This window comes from Hyaloscypha bicolor (assembly GCF_002865645.1).
Source record: "Hyaloscypha bicolor E unplaced genomic scaffold K444scaffold_117, whole genome shotgun sequence".
Taxonomy (NCBI): domain Eukaryota; kingdom Fungi; phylum Ascomycota; class Leotiomycetes; order Helotiales; family Hyaloscyphaceae; genus Hyaloscypha; species Hyaloscypha bicolor.
Window position 1 is genome coordinate 1858631 of NW_020194619.1, and position 25242 is coordinate 1883872.

General features: G+C 45.1%; 12 protein-coding genes across 12 annotated transcripts; 7 read left to right on the forward strand and 5 right to left on the reverse strand.

The window, feature by feature from the left end:
- Positions 1 to 265: 265 nt before the first annotated feature.
- Positions 266 to 864, forward strand: K444DRAFT_594155 (putative 60S ribosomal protein L30; the record flags this gene model as incomplete). The annotated part of the gene is made up of 3 exons (XM_024878339.1): positions 266 to 396; positions 463 to 617; positions 766 to 864. The coding sequence occupies exons 1-3, from the start codon at positions 318 to 320 to the stop codon at positions 862 to 864; spliced, it is 333 nt and encodes a 110-aa protein (XP_024734163.1). The 5' UTR covers positions 266 to 317.
- Positions 865 to 1286: 422 nt separating this feature from the next.
- Positions 1287 to 2705, forward strand: K444DRAFT_615711 (putative 60S ribosomal protein L10-A). Its single transcript, XM_024880781.1, has 5 exons — positions 1287 to 1408; positions 1526 to 1574; positions 1626 to 1752; positions 1882 to 2090; positions 2143 to 2705. The coding sequence occupies exons 1-5, from the start codon at positions 1364 to 1366 to the stop codon at positions 2373 to 2375; spliced, it is 663 nt and encodes a 220-aa protein (XP_024734164.1). The 5' UTR covers positions 1287 to 1363; the 3' UTR covers positions 2376 to 2705.
- A 734-nt stretch (positions 2706 to 3439) lies between these two features.
- On the forward strand, positions 3440 to 5236 carry K444DRAFT_644866 (uncharacterized protein; the record flags this gene model as incomplete). Its single annotated transcript, XM_024885014.1, has 1 exon — positions 3440 to 5236. The coding sequence occupies one exon, from the start codon at positions 3440 to 3442 to the stop codon at positions 5234 to 5236; it is 1797 nt and encodes a 598-aa protein (XP_024734165.1).
- Positions 5237 to 6063: 827 nt separating this feature from the next.
- K444DRAFT_535390 (uncharacterized protein) lies at positions 6064 to 9764 on the reverse strand (the record flags this gene model as incomplete). The annotated part of the gene is made up of 7 exons (XM_024875285.1): positions 6064 to 6148; positions 6201 to 6721; positions 6774 to 6991; positions 7146 to 8483; positions 8535 to 8710; positions 8762 to 9111; positions 9171 to 9764. 7 exons carry the CDS (start codon positions 9762 to 9764, stop codon positions 6064 to 6066), a joined length of 3282 nt encoding a protein of 1093 aa, XP_024734166.1.
- A 498-nt stretch (positions 9765 to 10262) lies between these two features.
- On the reverse strand, positions 10263 to 10718 carry K444DRAFT_615717 (uncharacterized protein). Its single transcript, XM_024880782.1, has one exon. The coding sequence runs from the start codon at positions 10562 to 10564 to the stop codon at positions 10304 to 10306; it is 261 nt and encodes an 86-aa protein (XP_024734167.1). The 5' UTR covers positions 10565 to 10718; the 3' UTR covers positions 10263 to 10303.
- Positions 10719 to 10907: 189 nt separating this feature from the next.
- Positions 10908 to 13292, reverse strand: K444DRAFT_615718 (uncharacterized protein). Its single transcript, XM_024880783.1, has 5 exons — positions 12922 to 13292; positions 12754 to 12850; positions 11588 to 12683; positions 11346 to 11540; positions 10908 to 11298 (listed from the first exon to the last, which is right to left on the reverse strand). Exons 1-5 carry the CDS (start codon positions 13127 to 13129, stop codon positions 11089 to 11091), a joined length of 1806 nt encoding a protein of 601 aa, XP_024734168.1. The 5' UTR covers positions 13130 to 13292; the 3' UTR covers positions 10908 to 11088.
- A 337-nt stretch (positions 13293 to 13629) lies between these two features.
- K444DRAFT_615719 (uncharacterized protein) lies at positions 13630 to 14262 on the reverse strand. The gene is made up of 3 exons (XM_024880784.1): positions 14055 to 14262; positions 13946 to 13993; positions 13630 to 13888 (listed from the first exon to the last, which is right to left on the reverse strand). Exons 1-3 carry the CDS (start codon positions 14169 to 14171, stop codon positions 13844 to 13846), a joined length of 210 nt encoding a protein of 69 aa, XP_024734169.1. The 5' UTR covers positions 14172 to 14262; the 3' UTR covers positions 13630 to 13843.
- A 3743-nt stretch (positions 14263 to 18005) lies between these two features.
- Positions 18006 to 18632, forward strand: K444DRAFT_534023 (HET-domain-containing protein; the record flags this gene model as incomplete). The annotated part of the gene is made up of 2 exons (XM_024875190.1): positions 18006 to 18204; positions 18259 to 18632. Coding segments are annotated over 2 exons (573 nt in total), but the record flags the coding sequence as incomplete, so codon positions are not given.
- A 960-nt stretch (positions 18633 to 19592) lies between these two features.
- Positions 19593 to 19805, forward strand: K444DRAFT_483861 (uncharacterized protein; the record flags this gene model as incomplete). Its single annotated transcript, XM_024873061.1, has 1 exon — positions 19593 to 19805. A coding segment is annotated over one exon (213 nt), but the record flags the coding sequence as incomplete, so codon positions are not given.
- Positions 19806 to 20372: 567 nt separating this feature from the next.
- Positions 20373 to 20684, forward strand: K444DRAFT_534686 (uncharacterized protein; the record flags this gene model as incomplete). Its single annotated transcript, XM_024875230.1, has 1 exon — positions 20373 to 20684. A coding segment is annotated over one exon (312 nt), but the record flags the coding sequence as incomplete, so codon positions are not given.
- Positions 20685 to 22683: 1999 nt separating this feature from the next.
- K444DRAFT_632389 (HET-domain-containing protein) lies at positions 22684 to 23028 on the reverse strand (the record flags this gene model as incomplete). The annotated part of the gene is made up of 1 exon (XM_024883471.1): positions 22684 to 23028. The coding sequence occupies one exon, from the start codon at positions 23026 to 23028 to the stop codon at positions 22684 to 22686; it is 345 nt and encodes a 114-aa protein (XP_024734173.1).
- A 576-nt stretch (positions 23029 to 23604) lies between these two features.
- Positions 23605 to 25101, forward strand: K444DRAFT_534705 (uncharacterized protein; the record flags this gene model as incomplete). The annotated part of the gene is made up of 1 exon (XM_024875232.1): positions 23605 to 25101. The coding sequence occupies one exon, from the start codon at positions 23605 to 23607 to the stop codon at positions 25099 to 25101; it is 1497 nt and encodes a 498-aa protein (XP_024734174.1).
- Positions 25102 to 25242: the final 141 nt, after the last annotated feature.

Below are 25242 nucleotides of genomic sequence, written 5' to 3' on the forward strand. Positions count from 1 at the left end.
TAGAAGGCAGCTGTGTCCCATATTCCTAGCAGTAACATTATATGAGCACATCTATGGACTTGATTCTTTGCAACGTTCATGCATGGAAGCGTTTGCCCTTGCTAAGAAGGCCAGGGTCAAACGGGAAGGATTCAAGGATTTGAGGCTAGTCATGTGATCATGCGCTAGGTCTGAACTGGGCTAGTCGCTCGCAAGCCGAATCCGCACACTGGGGACAAACTTTGCGCGAATCCTCAAAAGAAAACTTTCCTCAAACCATCTACCACGCCGGAGCGACCACCACATTCAAGATCATCCAACAATCTTGACACGCAACGATGGCACCTACCAAGAAGACCAAGAAGACCGCCGACAGCATCAACTCGCGCCTGGCGCTTGTGATGAAGTCTGGTAAAGGTGAGAACATTCTTCTGGACAGGAATTTCAGCATCAGCATCAATTGCTGACCTCCATCCCTCACAGTCACTCTCGGATACAAGTCTACTCTCAAGACTCTCCGTTCCGGAAAGGCTAAGCTCGTCATCATTGCCGGCAACACCCCTCCTCTCCGCAAATCAGAGCTGGAATACTATTCCATGCTTTCCAAGACCAATGTGCACCACTTCGCTGGCAACAACGTACGTACATACATCTTCTTTGTCAATAAACGAAGCTTGCTACTTCTGCCCAATGACCAAACCTTCGGGTTTGCGAGGGTATGCCCAGCGATAAAGTCTTCCACGACTTTGGAGGGTATTCCTTTTGCTTACTTTTCCTGTTTCGCAGATTGAACTCGGAACTGCTTGCGGTAAACTTTTCCGTTGCTCTACGATGGCTGTGTTGGATGCTGGTGACTCCGATATCTTGAGTGGACAGACTGCTTAAGTGCAGTGAGGTGGACGACGGGCAACGGATCATGTATGCATATTCTGCATAGCTCAGCATAGCGAATGATACCCCTTCAACTGGACATGGCTCCTGGGCAATTTGTATGGGGATTCGACTGGAAGTTTGGACTGGGTGGAGGTCATTTCAGCAGGAACAGATTTGGCTCGGAGTTTGCTCGTGGATTTTCACCACAGCACCGGACAATAAAATGACCGCGAAATGCTAGAAGAATTGATCAATGTCCGAAACTTGCCTCGTATCATAAAACTCTCTCTGTTTTGATTTGCCTGGATTCATTTCGACTCATTCTGAACCATTGTGACTCTTCTCAATACCCGCGCCCCATTTTCAAAAATTTGCTGTGTGCGGAGATAAGCCCTGCTAAGCGAGCTACGTTGATTTCAAATCTCGACCATCTTCAACTTGGTACAAGACCTCTTGTCTTCTCTCCCCATCCCGCAACAACAACCACGAAGCCACCTCGAAATCATTCAAGATGGCACGAAGACCCGCGAGATGCTACCGTTACTGCAAGAATAAGGTGCGTAGGACGCGTTCCTGGCGGATGGAGGGATTTTGAAGCCGTGATGGCCACTTTCTTCCCCAGTCGCCACTTCACATTGCCAGAGAAACACGAACTGACATCCTATCTTTATAGCCCTATCCCAAGTCCCGATTCAACCGTGGTGTCCCCGATCCAAAGATCCGTACGTTTACGCCCCTCACGAGCCCGTCACTACAGTACTAATATACACCAGGTATCTTTGATCTCGGCCGAAAGCGTGCGAACGTCGACGAGTTCCCCCTCTGTGTCCACTTGGTCTCCAACGAGTATGAACAATTGAGCTCTGAGGCTTTGGAAGCTGCCCGTATTTGCGCCAACAAGTGAGCATATCCAGCGATGACGATCTTGGCGGGGCCAGCACGAAGGAGAGATTCGAAACCAGAGAGCCTGGTGTTTGGCAACCGCCAAGATGGAACATGAAAATGAATGGAGGCTAATGATGTCTACAGATACTTGGTCAAGATTGCCGGAAAGGAAGGTTTCCATCTCCGTGTCCGCGCCCACCCTTACCATGTCGTCCGAATCAACAAGATGTTGTCCTGCGCCGGTGCCGATAGATTGCAGACTGGAATGCGTGGTGCTTGGGGTAAGCCCAACGGAACTGTTGCCCGTGTCAACATTGGTCAAATCATCCTGAGTGTCCGAACTCGTGATTCTCGTAAGTTCACTGTAGTCCATTCCATAAAATCCATTCCTAACATGTTGTGAAGACCGCGCAACCGCTCTCGAGGCTCTTCGACGATCACAATACAAGTTCCCTGGCCGCCAAAAGATCATCGTTTCCAAGAACTGGGGCTTCACTCCTCTCCGCCGTGAAGAGTACATGGAGAAGAAGGCTGAAGGCAAGCTCTTGGTCGACGGTGCCTATGTCCAGTTCTTGTCCAACAAAGGAAAGCTGGCCGACAACATCCGAAGATTCCCTGCTGCTTTCCAAGAAGCTTAGGTGGGCGGCTGATGGTGCGTGGCAATTGGGAAAGAAGAAAGGCGTATTTTGCAAGGGCCGGATTGCATGATGTCTTACGGCATCCAGTTTTCTGATCGTTGTACTTAAGGAATTGCTACGACTTTCTGCTTTTACTTTGAGCATACCGATGTGATTCGTGTGAACTTCTGTACGGAGTGAAAGATATGCTAGACTGGAGGCAGGAAAGGGCATCCCTGGCAAAGCCGCAAAAGCAATAATGCCTGTGCTCGTTCGGAGTCCGCACCAGTCTGTTGACAACACGCAGCCCCAAGGAGGGCAGGGTTAGATGCGAAACTATCCCGTTCTGGCGATTGCAACGTCCATCTCATCTCACCGTCTTCTTGGATTCGCTTGAACAAATACACAAGTCATGCCATCAAAAGGCGTCACTGGCTGGGTTGGCTGTGCGAAACTCGGCCCGTATCCTGTTGTCAAAAACACACTAATTACCCCCTAACTGATTTCATCATCGCGCTGCGATAAGCAACCCGGGGATGTAACTCACCAGCGCCGGAGACGTGTAGCTGACGCCCAACATAATAAATTCACAACATAAATAATCACAGCTGATTACTATGCTGACTGCTCTTCACGGAACAATTTTGCAGTTGTTATATACTTCTTTACTCTCGCTTTTGACTTCCGCTGAGCCAGGGGCGTAACCCATCCCACGTGGTCCGTTGCATGTCGATTATCAGGCCCGAGAGCGGTGATCATCGAGCTAGGAGGGCACACGACCTGTATTCCCCCTCGAATCCCCTCACCTCAAACCTCCGTTCCATTTCTCCTGCCAGAAAGGGTCACATCAGCTACACTCCCCTGGCCCGAGCTGCACGGGTAATCAGCCTGCACCACCCGAGGCGTCCTTGCATTTGCATTTCACGATCACGATCCGGATAGTCTGATCTCGCTCCCCTGACCCAGCCTCCTCACCTCCGTCCGAACTGCATCCAGTCCCCGTACCAAGCAGCATACATTTCACAACTTCCGACGGATACCTCGTCTGCAAAGCTCTGGACATATCTTGACAGAGCACAGCAGCAATGGCCTTCCGCCAGCCCACCTACCACGCTCCGCAACGCATCTATACCCCTCCCTCCGTCGATACACAAGCACAAGCACAAGCGCACCCCACCATCCAACCTGCCACACAGCCTCAAAACCTCGCCGACTCCCAAGAATGGATCCTCTTCTCCCCGGCCGCGGAATCGACAACCGACCGCACGTACACGACCTCCACTACACGAACTCGAACCGCTGGCAGGAGCAGAATAAGTGATTTCGGGAGCTTGGATACTGCGGCGAGAAGCTATGGGTATGATGAAGATGGGGAGGAGGCCATAGAGGAGGAGGAAGAGGATGGCGAGTTGGATAGTCTGGATAGTCATCTGCATGAGTTTAGGGAGCCGAGTTTGTATAGACAAGCGGAGGCTAGTGGCACTGTTTTGCCGACTCATGATGGCCTCGGGAGTTTTAGGCTCGATCAGATGGGCATGGGAGAGGAGGTGCAGGAGCATTTGTATGCGTTTGAGAGGTTTAATCCCAGGAGGGTGAAGAGGAGACGAGAGAGTGTTGACTTGGGGATGCTGGAGCTGGAGAGTGAGAGGGCCGCGGAGGCGGAGAGGACGAGGAGGATTGAGACGTGGAGGATGGAACAGAGTCGGTTGTTGGTGGACGAGATACAGAGGGAGACGAGGAGAAGGAAACAATCGATGTCTACTCAGAGAGAAAGCATCCTTGCGGATAGGGAGCAGGAGGATGTTGCTACATTGAGTAATGTGGATTTTGGCTCTGAGCAGGATGAAGTTCCTGGTGATGAGAACGAGAGCTTCTGGAACAGGATCACTAGGAGGGTCATTCGAGATCTGATGGGTATCGACGATGACCTACTGTCAATAATCTTCGGCGAAGCTCTTCCCCAAGCAGACGACCTCTCAACTACTCCGCCGGTGGAAGAAGCCGGCAGCATCATTGCTGCCAACCGCTACGACCAATCTTCATGGGAGTTCCGAGTCCTCGAACGAATAGCCCGCGAGGTTGGGATCCTCGTAAACCAGATATCGGACCACCCAGGTGCCTTCTCGACATACCTACACTCCCAACAGACGCCCCTCCCTTACGCCGGCCTTCCCGTCATCCCAGAGACAGCAAGAGATGTCCCAACTACCACCAACCCAGAAGAGTCAACATTTACTTCCACGACAGGCCCTCAATTTCTCCCAACCCTCCAAACCACTCAACCGGTATCAATCCCCATCCCAACACCAACAACCTCTCTCGCCTCACCTCTTCCCCTCGAAGATCCAGACTCCACACCCCGCCCTCCAAATCCCCTTTCTCAACCCCTAACCCGCGAAGAGTGGGAGCGCGACCTCGACCTAAAAATGGTTTTCCGCTACCTCCGTTCCCGCTTCGTCTCTAAATTCCGCTCCTCGCCTCCCACAGATTTAGGCTTCACAGCAGGAATAGGAGGAACAAGCCACCTCGCAACAGCAAGCACAGCCGACACCGCCGCCCGCGCAGCAAGAGTAAGGCAACATCATCCGCTCGTCACGAGGCAAAAATCCAATACAGAGAGGGATCGGAGGAGGAGTATTGAGAGGTGGACGTGGAAACCCAGTATTCCTACTGGCGGAAGTGCATCGGGAATTGCAGGCGGGGGGCTGATGGGCCATGTGAGGAGAGGGAGCAGTAGTTGCGCTAGTGAGAGGTTGAGTGCCAAGGGGCTGGGAAAGAGGAGTGGGAGTTCGAGGCATTATTGGGATTTTGGGGGGCAGAGTGTGGGGAGTGGGAGTTTGGTCGCGGGCGTGGGGGGCATGGGGAGTTGGGGCGAGGTATGACATATGAGGTGTATGATTACGACGAGATGAGACGAGAGTTCATGAGATCAATACGTCTTGAGATACGATATAAATCATAGCGGAAATTTGGCTTTCGGGTTTTATTTTGCGTACGTTGGGTTACTAGCATGGCGGAAGTGGTCGATAGCGAGCGACATTGGGGACCATCTCAATAGAGACTTTCAGCAAACACACTCAATTTACAGAGGATGAAGACTTCCCTCTTTGCGTTGGTCTTGTTGCGCTTTGACCTCCATGTGTTCCATTTTGGTGTATGCTCCAAGTTGGGGAGCTAGTCTATGCCAGTGGTTGAAGCCAAGCGGGACGTATTTCTCTTCTCAAAGGCGAGCCGCATGTTCGGCCTTTCTCTCTGATGCTCCAGTTTGATCAGGAGAAGCACGCTGAAATCTTGGTAGAAATATTGCCTGGAAACCATCGTTTTTGACAATCAGAAAACGCCTCTAATTCCATTCCCATCCCACGCCACATTTTGTCCTCAAGACGAGAGCTTGGCCCCAACTCATAGTACCTCCAGTGCGCCTCATTGCATTCCGTCCCAAAATCCATGCAGACAAACTGTCCACTCGTATGTGAAGTGAATAAATACAGGGGTATATCCAAATGCCCAAAAACGCCACCCTTCATGCCGGAATCGTACTGTACACGTGAAAAAAAATCGCTTTTGCAAATGCTTCACCACTGTGCAAAGACGACAAATGGAAGGTTTAATTATATGAGCAACCGACTCTACGGCACCAGCGCAACCAGCGAGTATTTATCGATGGTAAACTCGCCCAAGAGAATCGGAAGATGAGTGCTTTCACGTATCATGATTCGTCAAATGTTTTGTCGATCGCTCCAAGAAGCATTTTCCAAACGTTCCCGTTGGAAGCGGTAGTATCGACGATGTCCCTGCATGAAAGTTAGGAAATCTGGTCCTCGAATGCTACCCGAAGCTACTCACATTGCCTGTCCAAGATTATCGTCTAGATCCTTGAGTCGTTTGAGACCAACCTCGTTTTTCCCGAAACTAATGAATTGGATGCCTACTTGCTTGGAATCTTTGGTGTATCCGAACGCTATCAACTTGTCAACAAGATTCTTGATTGCGGACGAAGCGTCGCATCCAGGTTCCCAGACGCCATCGGTGAGGACGTAAATATTCAGTGGCCGCACATAACCCATTCCTCGTGAGAAGGCGTTACTCAACTGCGACGTATAAGGCCCCAAGATAGCATCTAGTCTGTAAGTAATGTTGACGGTCCCTTCAATTTTAGACCGCCTCTGTTGTACATAACCAACAAGTTTGGAGGATGAATTTATCCCAAAGAGATTCTTGCTATTGTAGACTTCCTCGGTCATCGTGAAATGCAAATCGATACCATTTGGATCGGCCGCTTTGACGATTTTGGCCATAACCCCGAACACGGCCTCGACATCATTCCAAAGAGGTGACATAGACAAAGCGTCATCAATTATGAATAACTGTGCTCAGTTAGCAACTGAACGATGAATGGAGAAAGTGATTGATGTTTACGTGATCTCGCTGCTTCAATCGAGGGAAAAGATTTTTATAGCCAGTGAGAGATTCGGCTTTTCCTTTGGCTAACACGGAGATTGCAGTGGCAACTGATAACACGGCAGGCGGTTTGTTCTTTGGCTTTTGCTGAATTGCTGGAGGTGATTCCGGCATTGGAGAGGTTGTTTCAGGCAGGGGATATCTGCTTGGCTGCGTTGGCGAAGTAGATGTCATGGCTATGAAATCCTCAGTGTCAGCATTGCCTAACGACAGTACGGGGAAAGATCCGAACACAGCCGATGAGCAAATAGACCCTGGCTTTACTTTTCATTTATGGTAGGGACGCATTGGGAGCCGATAGAGGAAAAGGCGTGCTTGAGGAATACATACCTTGACGAGAAACATCCATCATGCTTGCTGCGCCGTTTTCAGGAAAGCTTTCCACGTGTTGTTGCATTGGGTGTTGAGCTGCGGCCACCCATCCTGGTGGAGCTTTATTTTGATTCCAATAACTCATCGGCATGTTTGGGTGATCATCCCCATTAAAAGCCTCGTAGTTAATCGGTGCGACGTTCGGATGCTGCTGTTGTGAGAAGTTCTCCTGGGTCCAGACTGGTGGTCGGCTAGGACCTGCATTTCCAGAGGAGCCATCTTCAAAAGCCCCCTGCAAGTAATTACCTGAAGGGGCTCGTCCCTGGCTGAAGTCTGAGTGCGGATACGGGTTATGAGAAAAACTCTCTGGTGCGTGTCGAAGGGTGCCGAAGGAATCTGATGTTTCGCCACGCTGCGTCCTGTACAAAGACTCGACGAATTGTCCACTTGTGCCAGGCGGCATGCTGACCACGTTTCTCGCAGCAGTGACCTGACCTGGAGAGCTCTGATCAAACTCATTTTCCATATGAGTAGGAAGCCCGCTCATGCTTCGGGTGACCTGGTGCATGGGCTCTGCTGACCCAACGTCGTGGCTTCGTGCACGAGGGCCCATATTTGGATTGAAGTTTAAGTTATTGGCATCTTGAAACTTCACAGAGGGGCGGTGGGTCTGGCGGCTTGATTGAGGATAGCGGGTCGTTACTTGTGCCGAGGTTTTGCGCTGGGATTCAAATCTACCAAGTTGGCCTCCCATCTCCCCTTGATCGAAGTTGTCGGTCTCATGGAGTGCAGGCGGGGACAAGACCCTTGGGAAGTCTCCAAACTGACCAACGTTTTCCGCCAATAGGTCAGGGCGTGACGGTGTCGAGGAGGTAGAATCAGATATACTTGGCGACGTGGGCGGGCGTGGCTTCGTGGGAGTGTTTAAATCCGATCCCACATTCCCCTCTTTCAAATTTCCCTTTGCTTTCTCAAGTATCCGTCGAGACCACCTCCAGAAGAACGTCGCTTTCGCTCGAGATTTCTCATCATAAAGCATGCACTCGATCAATTGCAACACCGGCTCCGTGATGACGTCGTCTCTCCGCAAACGTTTCTTCAAGCGTTCATGCCAGATGGCTACTGTATCCAGCACTTTCTGGCCATCGTGAAAACAGTCAGTGCCTCTGACTTCGGGAAACCTATTGGCTGCCGCCTGTCGATCCCGACAGTACTCTTTTAGGCTTTGATTGCCTTCCACCAGCCACACCGCTGCCACGCTGAAGACGGCTCCAAGCGACCATACATCGACTGTTTGTGTGACCTGGAGCTTGCTCTTTCCAAGTGTTTCGTCTGATCTGCAACACTCTGGCGCGCCTGAAAGATATTGTTAGCCGTACAAGTCTTCACGTGTAGGGAGAAACCAACCATAGGTGCGAGTTCCTTGTGAGTCTCGGTCTGTAGCATCCTCAGTCGATAGGTCTGATATCTTGAAGTGACTAACACCCAGATCGGCAAGTTTGAAATGCCACTCGTACGGCGATTTAGTGTTATCACCCAAGGATGTGACTAAGATATTGGACGGTTTCACATCTTGATGCCATCTAAAACAGTTAGGAGAATGCAACAGTAGAACTGGCTGAAGATAGACTTACCCATTTAAAGGTCGGGAAGACCCGTCAGAATTGAGAACAATTTCGCCGCCATGCACAAACAGCAAGGCCTCTATCAAGTTGAACAAGTGTTCCCAGAACGTGATTATTTCTTCTCCAGTTGTAGGGGGTGTTATCTTCTTGAAATAATCTTCGAGAGTGCCTTTATCGGCAAACTCAAGGATTATGTTATAACGATCTCCATGCCTGAAGCCTCCATAGAAACCTATCATACTTTGAGTTTTCGTTCGAAGCAGTCTAAAGGCCCCGACTTCGGCTAGGTAGTTTCGTTCAGCGTCTTCGCCGAAGTAAGTTTTGAGCACATAGGTATTCGTAATTCGATGATTCGACGACTATAGTATTTACAGTCAGCGCAGTAAGAGACATACTTGCAGAATGGGCATCGACTTACTTGTTGAGCACCGTTCGAAGAGTTAAGCTGATTGTAAGTCGGACATATCTCGATCTCGTAGAGATGTGCACTCACACCTCCACCAAGTCTCTTTATAAACTTGAAGGGAAGAATCTGGCCATCTTCAAAGATTCTGTGCTCGCGAAAGTCAATCTTCGGTGCGCAGACAACCCACTGTTCTTGGCAGAACCGCCGGAGGAACTCGCTCTGATCTTGATCTGTCGTACATTTTGGGAAGTGTCGTGGAGGGTATTGATCGTCAAAAGGCAGATGGGAGTCCTGAAGGTGGTCGTATTCCACAAATCGCTGAATGTATTCAGGCCTGCCAATCAGTACCAATGTGCAGAACACTTGTGCGCAATTATCTGCAACCTTTTCAGGACCGATCGGAATATCTCCCACCGGAAATGCAATTCGAAGAAGCTTGTTGAGCCTGTAATGGTTGTTGGCTTTGAAATAAGTCTTCAAAACGTTCGCATCGAGCATGAAGGGCTTGACATCGCTGGCTGGATCGATGAGGCCGGGCTGACTATTGTCGCGAACCCAGTCAAGAAATTCTTGATATGCTGGGTGGCTGTCCAACCGTGACGACATGGTGGTGGTTTCAAACGTGGAGAGCTCGTAGTGGGTAGGTCAACCTCTGGGTTACAACACTTCGTGGAGGGGTAGATCATAGATGTGTGACTCGGCGCATTGGAAGGAAAACGATGTGTCGGTGGGGGCGGTATATGGGGCTGCAGCTTTCCGATGCGGATGCCCTGGGGAGCGGCAATGCACATGAAATGCAGCGGAGGCTTCAATAGAGATTTTGGAAGGTATATTTGGTGCGGATGTTGAGGCTGAGAGTCCCCCGATGAATTAATTGACTGAAGGCACCGGGGCTATCTTGCCAGATGACTAACAAAAAACAGAGGCTGACCAGACAATCCGCCAATGAAATAAAACTGATGCAGGTTCCCCGCCGTCTTGTCAATGGTACCTCTAATGGCACCAAAATATCACGCATGCCAAGAGAAGTTTGATCGTTCCAGGAGCCGGGTTGGAGCAATATGGGATCGACCAAACTTTAAACAAATCCTCCATGGTTAAATTATCTTCTTTATGGGGGAAGTACAGGAGCGCCTACTAGGGAGCTAGCGAAGATACCCACTCGGATCGGACCGAACCTTTTGATACTGTACACACGGAGAAGAAATTGCAGAAGGGGGGTGCATACAGTATTGAAGCGCCTGAGGATCTCCATTTGCCAAGCTCCATGGAAGTGACGCGATAGGACATGCGCCTCCTTGGGATGGCATCGCGGAGATCTTCCCGGCGATCCGGAGGAGGCTGAGCGCAATACAGCAACGCGGGTGATCCGACGAACTGAGCATGAGAATCTGGCCCTTGCGCATTCTTGGCCAATTGAAAAACTGGGAAGTGTGATGCTTAAAGGACTGATTCATGACTTTTGGAAGGATTTGCCGAACATTCTTTCACATACGGCAGCTTGTTTAACGTCACGTCTGTATGAGGTACCTGAAACTTCGTTCATCTCAAAGACTCAATCCCAACCTTGATTTCAAGAACACACCTTTCCCCTGAAAAAGGTATGCTAGCCCAACGCGACACAAAATTTGAGAATATCAATTTGCATTTATCGGGCTCTTTGTAAACTTACAAAAGGCGGTTGCTTCCACTTTTTGAAATGTTTGGATTCACATACCACAATATTCACGATCTCTTGGGCGATATTTAACCCGCTTCACCGGTATGTGTCAGATTTCTTCCTCTCCAATATTAAGCGCGAGGCATTCAGAGTCTACACAAAATCTTGATTTACAACTTAATACAAATAATTCACACCACCAATAGGTATATACCGATTACCGAAGCAGACCAGAAAAATTCTTGAACTCCACAAGAACAGATTGGATCATCACGAGCCAGTCCCGAGGTGCTTTTGTACAGCTTTTGCTCGCTCCTTTCTATCAACCCAAAAATAAACGCCGTACCAAGAGGCAAAAGTCAGCAACATCATCGGCAGAGTAATAGCCAAATATAACTGCAGCGCACCGAGTTGGAAAACCTCTTGTGACTTTCCATCGGCTGATACCTGGTACTGAACAATGTCCGTACTCATGATTGTCTAGCTCAAAATCAGCACATCACTTGTAGATAATTAATAGCACTCACCGAGATGAAGGTGCCGGGTAGGAAAAAGAGGGTCACTAGAGTGATGATTCTCATCGACACAGTCTCTTGCTTGGTCTTCTTCGCAATTTCATGCATGTCCTGGGTCATGATCTCCATGTTTTCTGTAGAGAGCTGAGCTTTGCTAGCAAACAACTTATTGGACTCCATATTGCGGTAATCTAAGATGCCGTAAAGCTTACTCAAGTCAGCATGAGGCAGAAGCAACAGAAGGAAACACTTACAAGGCTCTTTCGGTCTGTGAGAAGACGCAGTAACATCTTTGTCCTCGATTCCTGCATTTTAAGATCGTCGATAATGTTTCCAACGACCTTCTCGAACTTCGTTAAGTCTCTTGCGCAAGCTGACTTCAATGTTATGGGAAACTCGTCAAATGTAAACGTTTCTCTATAGTGCTCTTTGACTTTTGAGAGAGCGTTGATATTCGATTCCAATACAAGAATAACTTCGTTAGCTTTTTCCTCGAGGGACTGCACTTCCTGCAAGTCATTAAATGAGAAATCTTCATCGGTGTTCAAGCTCTCTTGGGACTCCGCGGCTGAGCTGGCTGGCCTTGGGGCTGTCGTTGCTTGACGATCCGAATGAGGGTATGAGGTAGTTTCCTTGATACTACTTCCAGAATGCCAGGGTGCTTTCTCAGGTATAGATAGCGGGGAACTTGGTACTCGAGACGAAGTTGCCCGTTGCATCATTCCCTCATCTGGACGCCTCTCGATTCCGTTCGAGCTTTTGTTGAGGTCTATTAGTAGAGCCTCTCGAGTTAAGCGTTGAAGTTCCTGCTCGAGAAAGTTTATATGCCATCGCCAATGTTCATGACACCAATCAAAGATAAGCAGATGGGATTGAAGTGTCGAAGAGAATGAAGCAGCCAGTGAGGTTAATTCGAAAGACTTAGAAGCTTGAGCTCTTCTGGCGTTTGTAGCTGATTCGATACGCCTTTTGATCAATTGGTCGCCTTTGATGATAACCCAGAATGCTTTTCCAGTCTCAATATCAAAAGAGTGGTAAGTTGCTGTCTGCCGAATTGACCACGGCCATTCTTTTTGACCTTTTGATGGTTCCACTGACTTCAGATTATAACACATCCGAATATCTCGTCCAGATCGTCCAAGCTGGGGAAGTTCTAACCCCCTTTCATTGATGGATAGTCGATCTTCAGCTCGAAAGCCACTGAATTGGAAATCTTGCGTGTAGAGCTGCTTGCCGAATGGAAACAGAAAATCTAGAAATGCCGGCATGACTTGGTGATACGTGAATGTAAACATGAGCATTTTTCTGGTTGTCCTGAGTCGCTCTCTTGAGTGGGGTGCATGTACAAATCTGTGTGAAAAGAGAGACTTTAGCAACCAAAAATCAAATCATTCATCCATCCCCCTCGGGCAGAACTCACACAAATCTACATTGGGGATCGACTCGATCAAAAGATTGGTTTCCAGTCAGATAGTCTCGCAATTCGAAATTGCTACACAGTGTAATGTTCTCGAAACCTAGTCAAGCCGATTAGATACCATTTCAATGCAGCACCCCCTCATCTGTAGCCGCCAAGAGTAGAACCAACCTTCAACGCCATCATCGTAGTCTCGTAGGCACAGGTTAGCCTTCGATTCATCGAAGAATAGCCTATCCTCCTGCTCATCGAGTCGCTCGCTGTACCCCTTCAAAATATGATCGTAAGTGCCATCGTAGGGAAGATTGAGAGGATATTCCTCCGCCGTAGCGCATGACTTTGCGAGTCTCTCGCCTTCTGCTTTCGACATCTCCTGCATGGATGATGATTGAGGACTAGGCGAATATTGATTATAGGAGTCGTGATTGCTGGCAATCCGAGAACACTGAAATTTTGTTGTTACGATAAACGCGTCAAAGAATTCTGCAGTTAAAAGCAGCTAACCCTGCCCCAATAATATGAGGCTCATGCCATTGGCGAGCAGTGCATGTGGCACCCCGAGTATTTGGGGCTGAGCGAGGTTTTCCATGTGGCTTTCTAAGGGCGATGATCGTCATTCGTGGCCTGTGTGACCGTCGGGGCCCTTGATTCGTGGCGAACTCGCCCGAGCCTGAGCAGGCGCAGTAGCTTTAGACATGGCTGAAACCAAATCATATCGATGATTTGTCAAGGAACTATCATCTACTCCCACCTAATTAAATGTAACATTGGGCAAAGTGCAGGGGATTTTTGCATGGTAACTGGACCGTACCGGGCTGGTTTTGCGGGGATCCACTATTACATCTATTTGGGGGGGGGGGGGATCAATGACTCAAACAACCCCAGTACACAAATATATTCTATCTTTAAGGCATTTAAAGAATTCATTAATCATGTGACGTAAACCATGCTACAAAGCGTTCGACAAATCCAATGTAGGCTGCTCAGCCCGTCCCAGGCCACCAAACCCCGCTAGCGTCCCGGCCCAATGCCCTGACTAAGCCCCCAGAAACCCAGAAACCCACCAACAAATTCTGACTCTCGTACCGAATGTTCACTCCTGCTGCTCTCTCTTTCCGTCAAGCTCCTCAAACTCAACCTTCGTTGCGGGCAATATTAGCACGCTCAAAGTCCTCAAGGCAGGCCGAGGACTTACAACTGTCAATTTCCGCGGAATGTAAAAGATCCAATGATCTGATTTATGCTATGATCACGAAGAATGTCAACCAATGAGACCCAAGATTCAGTACTTCAAAGTGCCTTACATGAAGTTGAAAATCGTACGGTCCAAACAACGATTCCAGATACTCTTGGACAACCTTTTCGGAGAGACGGTATGAGGTAATCTTGTCTCTCTTCAACTTCGTGCTAGCCTTCGGCATGTTGGCCAGTCTTCTCTGTCTCGTTTAACTGGATTTTGTTTCAGGGTTTCGGATTTTTGGCGTGGGCTTTGTCGTATCTTGATTCCTGGGCAGGATTTCCAGGTTGTGGCTAGGCTCTCATGTTATATGCTGCGACTTCTTGTTCAGCCTCGTTAAAGGTGGTGACACCAGCTCCAGGCTGCGGTGAGGCGGCCAAGGCAAAACGATTCACTTGTGCCAATCATTTGCAGCATTTCCTGGGTCACCATGCAAACGACGACAACCCTAGGGAAATGAATTATTTTCCCCCGGCCTCCGGTGTGTCAAATATGATGCGAATTTCACTGTGCGTGCCAAAGATCCGGAAACCCCAACCAGGGGCAATTTTCAAGTGCCGCAGAAGTCAGATAAGGATTTCGCAGTGAGGGAAAAGACTGCCCAATTTGTATTTTTCGTGGAGTCGAACCTGTCATCCTCCCCTAGAAGTTAACCCATCCGCCAGGCAGGAAGGAGGATGGAACCTCTGTTCTTATTTCGGGGCAGAGAACTCGTGGCCGACCTTTGTATCGTTGCCAATGCCAATTGATTTCTCTCCTTTAAGTCAAGCGGCCTACTGAATTCTGTCCTAAGCTCTGGGCTGGGATCTTGATTAGGGCTACCTCTTGTAAGCTTGCCACTTGCGTCACAATTTCCTTCCTTTCCGAAGACTATAATGAGGATTATGAAATTTGTCAATTCAGTTTCTTCTTTTGATTCAGCATGGCGTAATTCGGGGATGTTGTTTGGAGAGGGGTCTTCTGGTAGTAAAATGCCACATGCAAAAGCAGAGTGTCTCTCAAGACGTTTGTCGTAGAGGTATTGAAACGTTGTGTCTTTATTTCGGATGCCTTATTATTGTTTTCAAAGGTATTTCGCCTAGAACTAGCCAAATTAGTTAATAACTATTACTTGAGCTTTAGTTATCTATTGCAGAAAGCAAGGAACAGTGATTTGCATGAATGGCTATTTGATTAGAAGCTCGTAAGGAGCCTCTGGATCTAGCTAAATAATGGGGAGCTGCTGAGTAAGCTAAGCTAAGCTTCCTAGTACTTATATTCGTATAATATTATCTTATTTATAAGTAAAAGTAAAGAAGCTTTTTATATTATAAAAAGTACTTAAAATTATTACTTTAAATTTCTTACTAATTCTAATTAGAAAATTATATAGTTATATAATATATATTTTTAAGAACTTATAATTTGCTTTTAAACCTTAGAAATATTTTATTAATTTCTTTAAGGTTATTTAGAGTATTATAATATTATATTTAAAAAGTAATACTAAATTTCGCGAAATAATACTCTAATAATATAATATATATATAATAAAATTACCTATTTAAAAAGCAGCTTTTTTAAGATATTTTAAAAGAAATAAAAATTAGTTTTATATTTAATTTAATTAATCTTTTATTAATTTGATATATTTTTAAAAGTATAATTTAATTCATTATTTTAAAAAATATCTTTTAATAAATAAGAAATAGAAAAGAATCTTAATATTTAATAAAACTTGTTTTTAAATATATAAGTAAATTAAAAATAACGAGATTAATACTTTTTAATTTAATAATACTAACTTTTCTTTATTTTATATAAGCTAAAATATAATAAAATTATAAGATATACTTCTAGATTTATAATTATAATATTCTTTTAAGAACAAGTATTTTTATTACTAGTATTATATAAAGTAATACATAAATTAGTATAATTAATTAATATTTAAAATATAATAAAAATAAATAATAAATAAAAGAATTTAATAAGCCTAAAATAATAATAATTACTAGTATTAATTATATGCTTTAAAAGAGTAGTTTTATAAGTTTAAAGGCTTATTTATTATAAGAAATAGAAATCTTAATTATTATTAAATTTATAATAATGAAAAGCTTTTAATTATATTTCTTTTAAATAAGTTTAATTACTATTATAACTTTATTATTATTATTTCCTTTATTAAAATATATTAATTATTATTAGAATACTTTAAATAATAAGGTTACTTATTTACTTTTATAAAATTACTTTTTTTATTTATTTCTTTTTATAAAAATCTTTAAAATATATAATTTATTAATATTAGCTATTTTTTAAAAAATACTTTTATAAAATTAATTATTATTTTACTATAATTAAATGCTTTTAGCTTCTTTATAGTAATAATAAATATAATTAGCTTCTTTTTTATTTTTTTATTTTTTATAAATTAATATTTAAATTAAGTTTCTAAAAAGTTATTAAAAATATTATTATTTTTTAAAAGAAATAATAAGAGTAATAAAAGAAATAATAAAGAAATATATTAATTTACTAATAATATTATAATATTCTTAAATTTAGTTAAATTAATATATAAATAATAATATTTTTAATAATTTTTAAAAGTTAGAAATTAATTTTACTAATTAATATATAATATAATATTTAATTTACTTATTAGTTATTAATATTACAGGTATAGCATTTAGTATTTGGAAAACAAGGTAAAAGATTCTTTATAAAGACAATTTAAAGCTAAGAAAGAAAAAACTAGAATATAGAAGGCTATAAGGAAATATATATATCTTATAATATACTAGTCTTAAAGGGGCTAGCTTCTAAATTTCTCTAGTATATTCCAAGTATATTTCCCTAATAAAATAGCTATATTATATATATCTAGAAGGTATCTGGGAATTATAATAATTAAATCCTTTATAAAAGCTAAATAATATATTTAATATTTTAAAATAATTTAATATAAGAATTAAAAAGTACTTTTATTATAAAGTAAAAATATTAACAATTTCCTAAATTATAAAGTCTTTATTAGTTTTGAAAATCACGTTTAAACTTTTTATATTATATTAAAAGTTAATTACTTATAGTCTTATTACTAAACTAATTCTAATTTATAAAATAAATAATATTTAGAATATTTTTAATTTAATATATTTCTCTAATAAAAAATAGGAATAAAAAAACCATTTTAATATAAAAAAGTAATAATTATTATATAATTTAAGTAATTAATATATAAATATTATTATTAAAAATTACTAAGGCTTTCGAGTTTAATAATTAATAGTTTACCTTAAAAAATATAAAAATATATATTTAAAGAACCCCTAAAATTTAATATAAATACTTTATATTAAGAGAAAATAACTAAAATAATATTTATTTTAGTATTAATAATATTATTTGGTATTATTTTAGGCGAGAAAATACTCGAAGCAAAATTTAAAATATGCTTTCTATTTATATTTAAGGTTCGGAAAAATAAACTTATAAATTAATTCTAAGTTTAAAAGAGATTTTAGAAAACTCGTAATATAACATAAAATTCTTGTTTTGCTTCTAGTAATTGCGCTATGACTTGGAAGTGAAGTCAGTCTATTTGCATCGACTGTGCAGGTCATGCAGCGTCTGACAGTCTTTTGCCAGTGCTTCGATAATGCCAGTAACTGAAGCAGCTGCTCCGATAATTGTCAATGGTCGACCATTGTTTCCGAGCACTTGAAGGAGAATTTCGAAGCATTGATGAAGAGACGTTAACGAGGTTGGCACTTGACGCAGTTGGAAGTTTTCTGAGTGACAATGAGGTTGCACAGCCTCCAGCTGGGCGTGCATCTTCTGCAGGCCGCTTCAGGGGGGGTCTTGGTGGCCTCGGTAAATGCATTCGCAGTCTTATAACGCGAGACGACAATCCCTTGACCTCCGCACTTCATCTTTTCATCAAAGTTTTGCCCACAGCAGTGCATGCCAGTCTTCAAACACTTACTATCTAAAATTATTTCGTCGAAGATTCAAAGTCATGGCGCCAGCAATGTACACACAACTGGATCGCGGAACGCGAGAGATCCGCCTTGCACATCTAGAGCCGAGTCTCAACCTCGAAGATCAGCCGTCATGCTCTCTTCATATCGTGTCGTTAGACGAAAATCCATCGTACGAAGCTTTCTCCTACGCTTGGGGAGACCCCACGATCACAGTACCAATCCAACTCTGGTCATCTCCTCAGACAAGTTCACAATGCGCTCGGGAAGCCTCAGCCTTATCAGCTCCCACCGAGGATGAAGTTTACGGCGCGCAATGGCCGGTGACGACGAATCTTGAAGCAGCTTTGCGTTATTTGCGTCATAGATCGGAGGTACGGATCATCTGGGTTGATGCTATATGCATAGACCAGTCGAATATCGAAGAACGAAATCACCAGGTCCCGTTGATGAAGACAATTTACAGCAATGCGGTAGCTGTTCAAGTCTGGCTGGGCAGCCCTTCGGAAAGAAGTGACGGTGCTATGGAAATACTCAAGCAGATTTTCCAAGGGGTTCCTTTTATTGAGATCAAAGTGGGAGATTCCCTGCTGCAAGACGATGATTTGTGGTCGGTAATTGAGCTCATGAAGAGACCGTGGTGGAGCAGAACGTGGGTTCGACAAGAGTTGATCCTCTCAAAACGAGCGTTCATCCATTGCGGGTTCAGTTCTATTAGCTGGAACGAATTAAAGTTCGCTGTCTTACGAATGGAATGGTTATATTGGTCTGAATTAGCACACGAATCGCATGGATTCACTCAGGGTACCTTAGGTCAGCTTGAAGATAGTCTCGGCCTTTTCTTGCGAATTGGCGCCATGGCCAGATATGGTGAAGGGAGTTCCGACTCAACGGTTTGTGTCAATACCATTATTCTAGCCCTTGGCCGACTGTGCGATAATTCGGACGACCGCGATTCAATCTATGGGTTCCTAGGCTTAATGAGTCAAAATTTTCAAAGGAAAATCAAGCCCGATTATCAGTTGTCAACTCCAGAAGTCTACCTAGATGCTGCAATTCAACTGGCAGTTTGTTCAAACTCATTGGCCATCCTCAGTTTGACGAGATATTCGGCAAAGAACGTTTGTTGGCTTCCCACCTGGGTGCCTAGTTGGCAACCTTTAGGCACGCTCGAAGCTAAGGAATGGGATGAAAGAACTGCAAACTTGTTTGGACACCAAGGTTTCTCTGCCTGCGGGGAAAACACTCTTGAGTTCCAGGTAGTGGATGGACGAATCTTAAAGGTTTCAGGCGTCAAGCTTGATCATGTCTTGAGCGATGGTATCGCGGGGTGCAATGAAGTGTCATTCGGGGAAAAGGAGATTTTGGTAATGCAGCGGAAGTGGAGACGTCTATGCGGTCTAAATATGCATAATAGGTCAAACTATATGGCGGGTGGCAAAGCTACTAATGCCTTTTGGCGAACTCTAGTGAATGACATGCTTGAACAGGGAGATCTTACCATCATAGGGAGATATCAGACAGAAGATTACAAAGTCTATCGGATGTGGGTAGAAGAGTTGGAAGATTCAGACACACCGTATTGGAAAAGCAGACATGTCCAGAGTTACCACACGGTTTTTAGGGCAGCCTGCTCAGGCCGTCGATTCTTCGTTACCAAGAAGGGGTACTTCGGTATCGGACCTGCTGAACTCGAGGAGGGAGACGAAATTTACATCCTTGCGGGAGGGAAAGTCCCTCTCGTTCTACGACCATTGCCCGAATCACAGCCCAACACTTTCGAACTGGTCGGCGATTGCTATGTCCACGGGGTCATGGATGGAGAAGCAGTAACCGAGCCAACGCAGCGCTCTGGCCAAAGTCCCTGGAAGAAAGCAGTTGCGACAGCAAAGAGCTTTATTCGATCCAGAACTAAATCTCTCGACCCTGATCTACCCTTGCGCGACTTTCACGACGTATTCATTGTGTGAATCGGAAGAGTGCTGAGGAGGCTGGATAGAGCACAGAGGGCAGGGCCGTTTCCCCGGGCCAAGTCACTCACGGAAACTCAGAAATTGGATACACACATTTAGTCTCTATGATGGCGATGGAACTGGAACTCCACTTGAATGTAACCATACTTGGCAATTTTGAGACACTTGGAGGTCCTTGCGCGAGTACATGGGAAACACAACTCATGTGTGTCAATCTTCTATGAGCGGGGGGAGTGGTCATTGCATTACTTTGAAGGTCGGGTGTGAAGAACATGAGGACTTTGTACGAGACCGAATTCGTCTTTGGTTCGGAAGATATTTCGTTGGTATATCCTTTGGAAAGAATGAACGCCGAATGTCAGAGTTGTCAGAGTTGCAATTCCAACAGTTCCAGGACACAGGTGGTGGAGAGCTCAGCTACAGGCTGATCACAAGACGAAGTTTATCACAGCTATCGAATGCACGAGTGCGGATGGTCAATTTCTAAAACCCTCAATTATTTGGCCCACTCATTTTCAGGAAATTTGGGAAGGCTCCTCTAATTTTGGTTGGTACCACGAACAGTCCAAAGATGGGTATCTGGACAGAAATGTCATTTTAAAATGGATCACGGAGACTTTTGAGCCCCAAACAAAGGCACGAGCTAAGGGTAGTATTCCACTCTTGATAAGCGATGCTCTTTCCGATTACAATACACGATTTGTGGAAAAATTCTGTGAGAAGAAAACATTCGTCTATGTCAACTTCATTCATTAGCTGTTCAAAAGCTCCAACCTCGCCATGTCGGCCCTTTTGAACACCTACAAACTGCACTTCAAAAAGAATTCAAACAATTATACACTCGATGCGAGAATAGTGAGAAGGCACTGTTCACGGTTTCATATAATTATGCACGACATAAAGCGTTTGAAGTTCATACAGCTCAAGCTCAACTCTATGGTTAGGATACCGCAAATTTGTTAAGCGAATCCAATACGGAGACGCAGCATAGCCGAATTCTAGGCTTCGATGACAGTCTAAAGACCACAGAAGAGCTGGTGTTTTTATGCAGAGATATTGAGGATGATTTGACTTCAAGGGTGCTTAGCAAAGGTGCGAAAGGTCGTATTTTCAAGCTGTTAGATGTCGCAAAGGCGGGTTTTGCAAATTTGGGTTCTTCGACTGAGCACACTGTCTCTATGCAGAGAAGCAATTATCTAAGCGTGATCCACCGCCATGTTCTACGGCATGGATGCCACTTAAGAGAGTGACTGAGCAGAGGTATCGTCGCTTAGGACACAGAACACTTTAGAAGAAGAGGCACCACAGTGACATAATTCAAGACAGGCTTCAGACAAGCTGACCAAAGCAATCTGACTCGTGTGGTTGCAAGACAACACAATATATACACATCTTAGAAAATGCTTTTCGGAATCTAAACGAAGGCAAGAACCCTGAGTTATTGATTTTGCTGTCTCTTATGGATTACTTCATAAACTGAATCCTATGTCCTAGCATTTCTTGAAGCCATTTTTTGAGTCTGCTACCCGGTCCGATCAAAAATAATCTAAAGTGATATGTTTTGTATTCTGGATCAAGTTGAATCTCGGTTGCAGTGGCAGGAATAGAGCAGGACGCCTGATGAGAAAAGTTGTTATTATTTCAGCAAACAATAAAAAGTACTCATGCTAGCCCAAATTTCAGACGTTTTGCGTAGGAGAAAATTTTCTCATGAAGATAAGCGACCCCTTTAACCCGAGCAAGGAGGTGTGACTCCTCAAGCCAGTCGATAACCAATGAAGCGATCGAGCCCGGAGCTCCTTCATTGTTAAGCCTAAAAAGCGGAATAATATTCAAAGGTTGAGAGAACATAGCCTCAGAGTGATATTCATTCATCATTGGGTCCTCGAAGAATCGGACGTCGTAAGTCAATGTCTCATGCAATTTCATGCACTGATCACCTTGCATTTTGGGCGGGCAGTCACAAATGCAAGGGTCAACCGACTTCGGATGGCTTCGAAGTCTCACTTGGTGTATTTCTGTCTCATTGTATAGAATGTAAGATAGGGGAGGATACCGGTCAGATGCTTTGAATCTTTGATATAATTCACTCAGAGAGGTCCGGTTTCCAGACGCAAGCTCAGCCAAAAAGCAGATGTTAAAGGACTTCTGATCCACCTCTTGTATCCGGTATCAGAGGAGATATCACCGCGATGTTTATGTCATCGAAGACCATTCCAGCCAGCCCAGGACCAGCTAGGAAATCCGTGACGTCGATGGTATGGGATGTAGTTTTCATTGACCTTCAGAATATCGTGCCAGTTGTCTCCCGGATTCTCCCACCAAAGTCCTCTTGCAAGGCCGATAGAAAGGGCAATTTCAATTTCCTTTCCGTCCGTATCATCTGGAAAGTTACTATAAGTAATCGGTATACCCTAAATATTCATGAAGTTTGATCTTCTCAATAGCACCTGAAAAGCATTCGGGGAATCCGATGGGTGTGACAGATCGCGGCTTTTGTAATAGTGCAAGTTCTCGAAAAATTCCCACAGGCCTTTTGGTTTTGGGCCGGTTGCCATATGATTACCCAATGTATCGTTCTTGACGTTTCGCTGCTTAAGGGACGATATATCCACATCGAAAGAAGTAGTAATAGCCTCGCAAGAAGACATACTATTACACAAGAAATGTACTTGCTCGTCCGTGAAGACAAGCCATCGCTCAGACAATGCCGCTTCTTGATATGTCTAACCTCGAGTGATCCAGCTAGAAGCTGCTATAGCGACTGAAGCATGTGATAACGTAGACACCAGCAAGTGATGTCCAATCTGCTCAGCCGGTTGCTGTAATACGTGCCAACGATTGACACTTGGCAGACCAGGGCCCGACTTTTCGAAGGGGCAGCAACAGTCGTTGCAGCGGCACCCTCATATATTTTATCCATGACTTGGATCTGACTTTCTTTATAATCGGAATCCCATTGCTTGATGCAATATTTATCAACCCATAGAAATTGTCGTCCCAGTTTTTGAACCACGGTAATGGCATCTTCAATGACTTGAGGTACACCGAAGGAAGAGTGGTAGCCCTGGAACATCCTTGGCCTTGTCTTTAGGACCATTACTCACATGTCAGCCCAGACATAACTGAGTGCGTAATAATCTTCTCTCGTACTTATTTTCTTTTTCATAGCTTTATTCTCGTATTCTTATAATATAATTTTATTAATTTTAAGAATAGTTTTTTTTTAAAGCTCAAGGCGAAAATTTAAATAAAGAGCTTATATATACGTAGTAAGAAAAATACTAGAAATTTTATTTTATTTTAAAATAATTTATATAAGAGGACGTAGATTTAATTATCAGAGTAAGTAGTTGTGTTTGAATTAATTAACTAAGAGTACGAATTTTACAAGATCGCAAAAAATCAGAAAATCAAAACTCGCTTCCGAGTTTTGTCGACTGGCCATTTCCTGTCACTATCTACCTAGGTAGCCTTTGACTTTATCTTGGTTCTCATGCCGCCGAGACTAGTAGCCGGGCTCAAAACGATCCATTTGGTGGTTTGCTTTCGACTTCCCAACTTTCGCTTCGGTTTACATTTGCTTCTCAGCAGCTCACCGCTATTAGGTTCGCCCTGTCAGGTTCGCCCTGGCCTGCTTGGGCTTTCAAGTCCTTGAACGCATGCTTAGAAGAGGATGTACAAATACCGGCAAAATTTCGACAATGTCGCGTGGGACAAGAATGACGATGCCGAGGAGGAGTCCCAAAGGCGACTTCGGAGAAAAGACACCTGTGGCCAGGTCGAAGGCCTCGTCAGGCAGAAATGCGGCAAACCCGCTACACTCATATCACCACTGGTCATCGGTGGCCTCAATATCCATTACAGGATCCATCTCGAAGGCGAAGACTCATCCTCCGACGTCATGGTGCGGCTGCCCTGGCCCTACGCAGCCTGCTTCCCTGGCGAGAAAGTCGTCTACGAGGCGGCGACGGCGAAATATCTGAGACTGAACACGCACATCCCCACTGCCCAAGTGCTCCATTATGGTCGGGATTCCAACGTCGGGCCGTTCCTTATCCTCCGCCGGATCGAACACCGAGGTGATATGACAGACGCTCTTGCCGTTCCCGGTCTGGACCCCAACCTGACTCCCGTTCTGAACTTGGAGCTCCCCGAGAGCAAGCTCCGAAGTCTGTGGGGGAATATCGCGTGGTGTTTACTGGAAGTAGTGGAACCCACCTTCTCCCGCATCGGCTCGTTGGTCGAGGTTGACGGATCCTTCCGCATTGCCGCTCGACCTCTTACTCAAAACATGAGCAGCATGACCCAGCTCGCTCATATTCCCCCGTCTATCCTTCCTCTCGAGAGCGAGACCTACGCAACAACCGACGAGTGGTACGAGGCATTAGCCAATATGCACCTGGCACAACTCATCTTTCAACACAACGACCTCGTCTCGTCCGAGGACGACTGTCGGAACAAGTACGTCGCTCGTCAGATATTCCGCAGACTGGCTAAACAAGGTCGGCTATCGACATTCGGATTCGTCCAAGACGATTGGTCCGCCTACGTCAAGACGGTACATCCAAGGTGTCCGGCTCCGGACAGATCGGGTCCCTTTCGCCTCTGGTGCGATGACTTCAGACCGGCCAATATCCTCTTGGGCCCGGACGACGATGTGGCTGCCGTGATCGACTGGGAGTTCACATATGCTGGGCCCACGCAGTTCGTCCTCGACCCTCCTTGGTGGCTACTATTCGAAACACCGGAAATGTGGCCTTCTGGCATCGAGGAGTGGAGCAAGGCCTACGAACCACATTTGAAGATTTGGCTCGAGGCGATGGAGGAGAGGGAGAAAGGGGCTGCGTTTCTCGACGCCATACCGCTCTCGGTGCATATGCAAGAGAGCTGGAAGATGGGCCGCTTCTGGCTCAACTACGCAGCCAGAAAGAGCTGGGCGTTTGATGCCGTCTTCTGGACGTACTTGGACGAGCGGTTCTTTGGCGAGCGGGACGGAGAACTTCTCGACAAGGACTTGTGGAAGACACGACTGCATCTCTTGAGCGAGGAGGAGCGACAGGCCATGGAGCCGTTTGTACAGCGGAAGATGGACGAGTCTCGGGAACGGATCCTGGTTGAATGGGACCCGGCCGAGGCAAAGCAGCGTTTATCAGAGCTGTTGTTTGATTAACTGCCTGCCAGGCAGGGAGATTCGGAGGATGCTAAGGGCCATCGCAATCGGAGACCAGCAAGCTAGAAGAGCGACAGGCGTTGCTAGTGTACAGTATGGCAAAGAGAGCCACCACACTATAAATTACGACTGGGCCGAGAC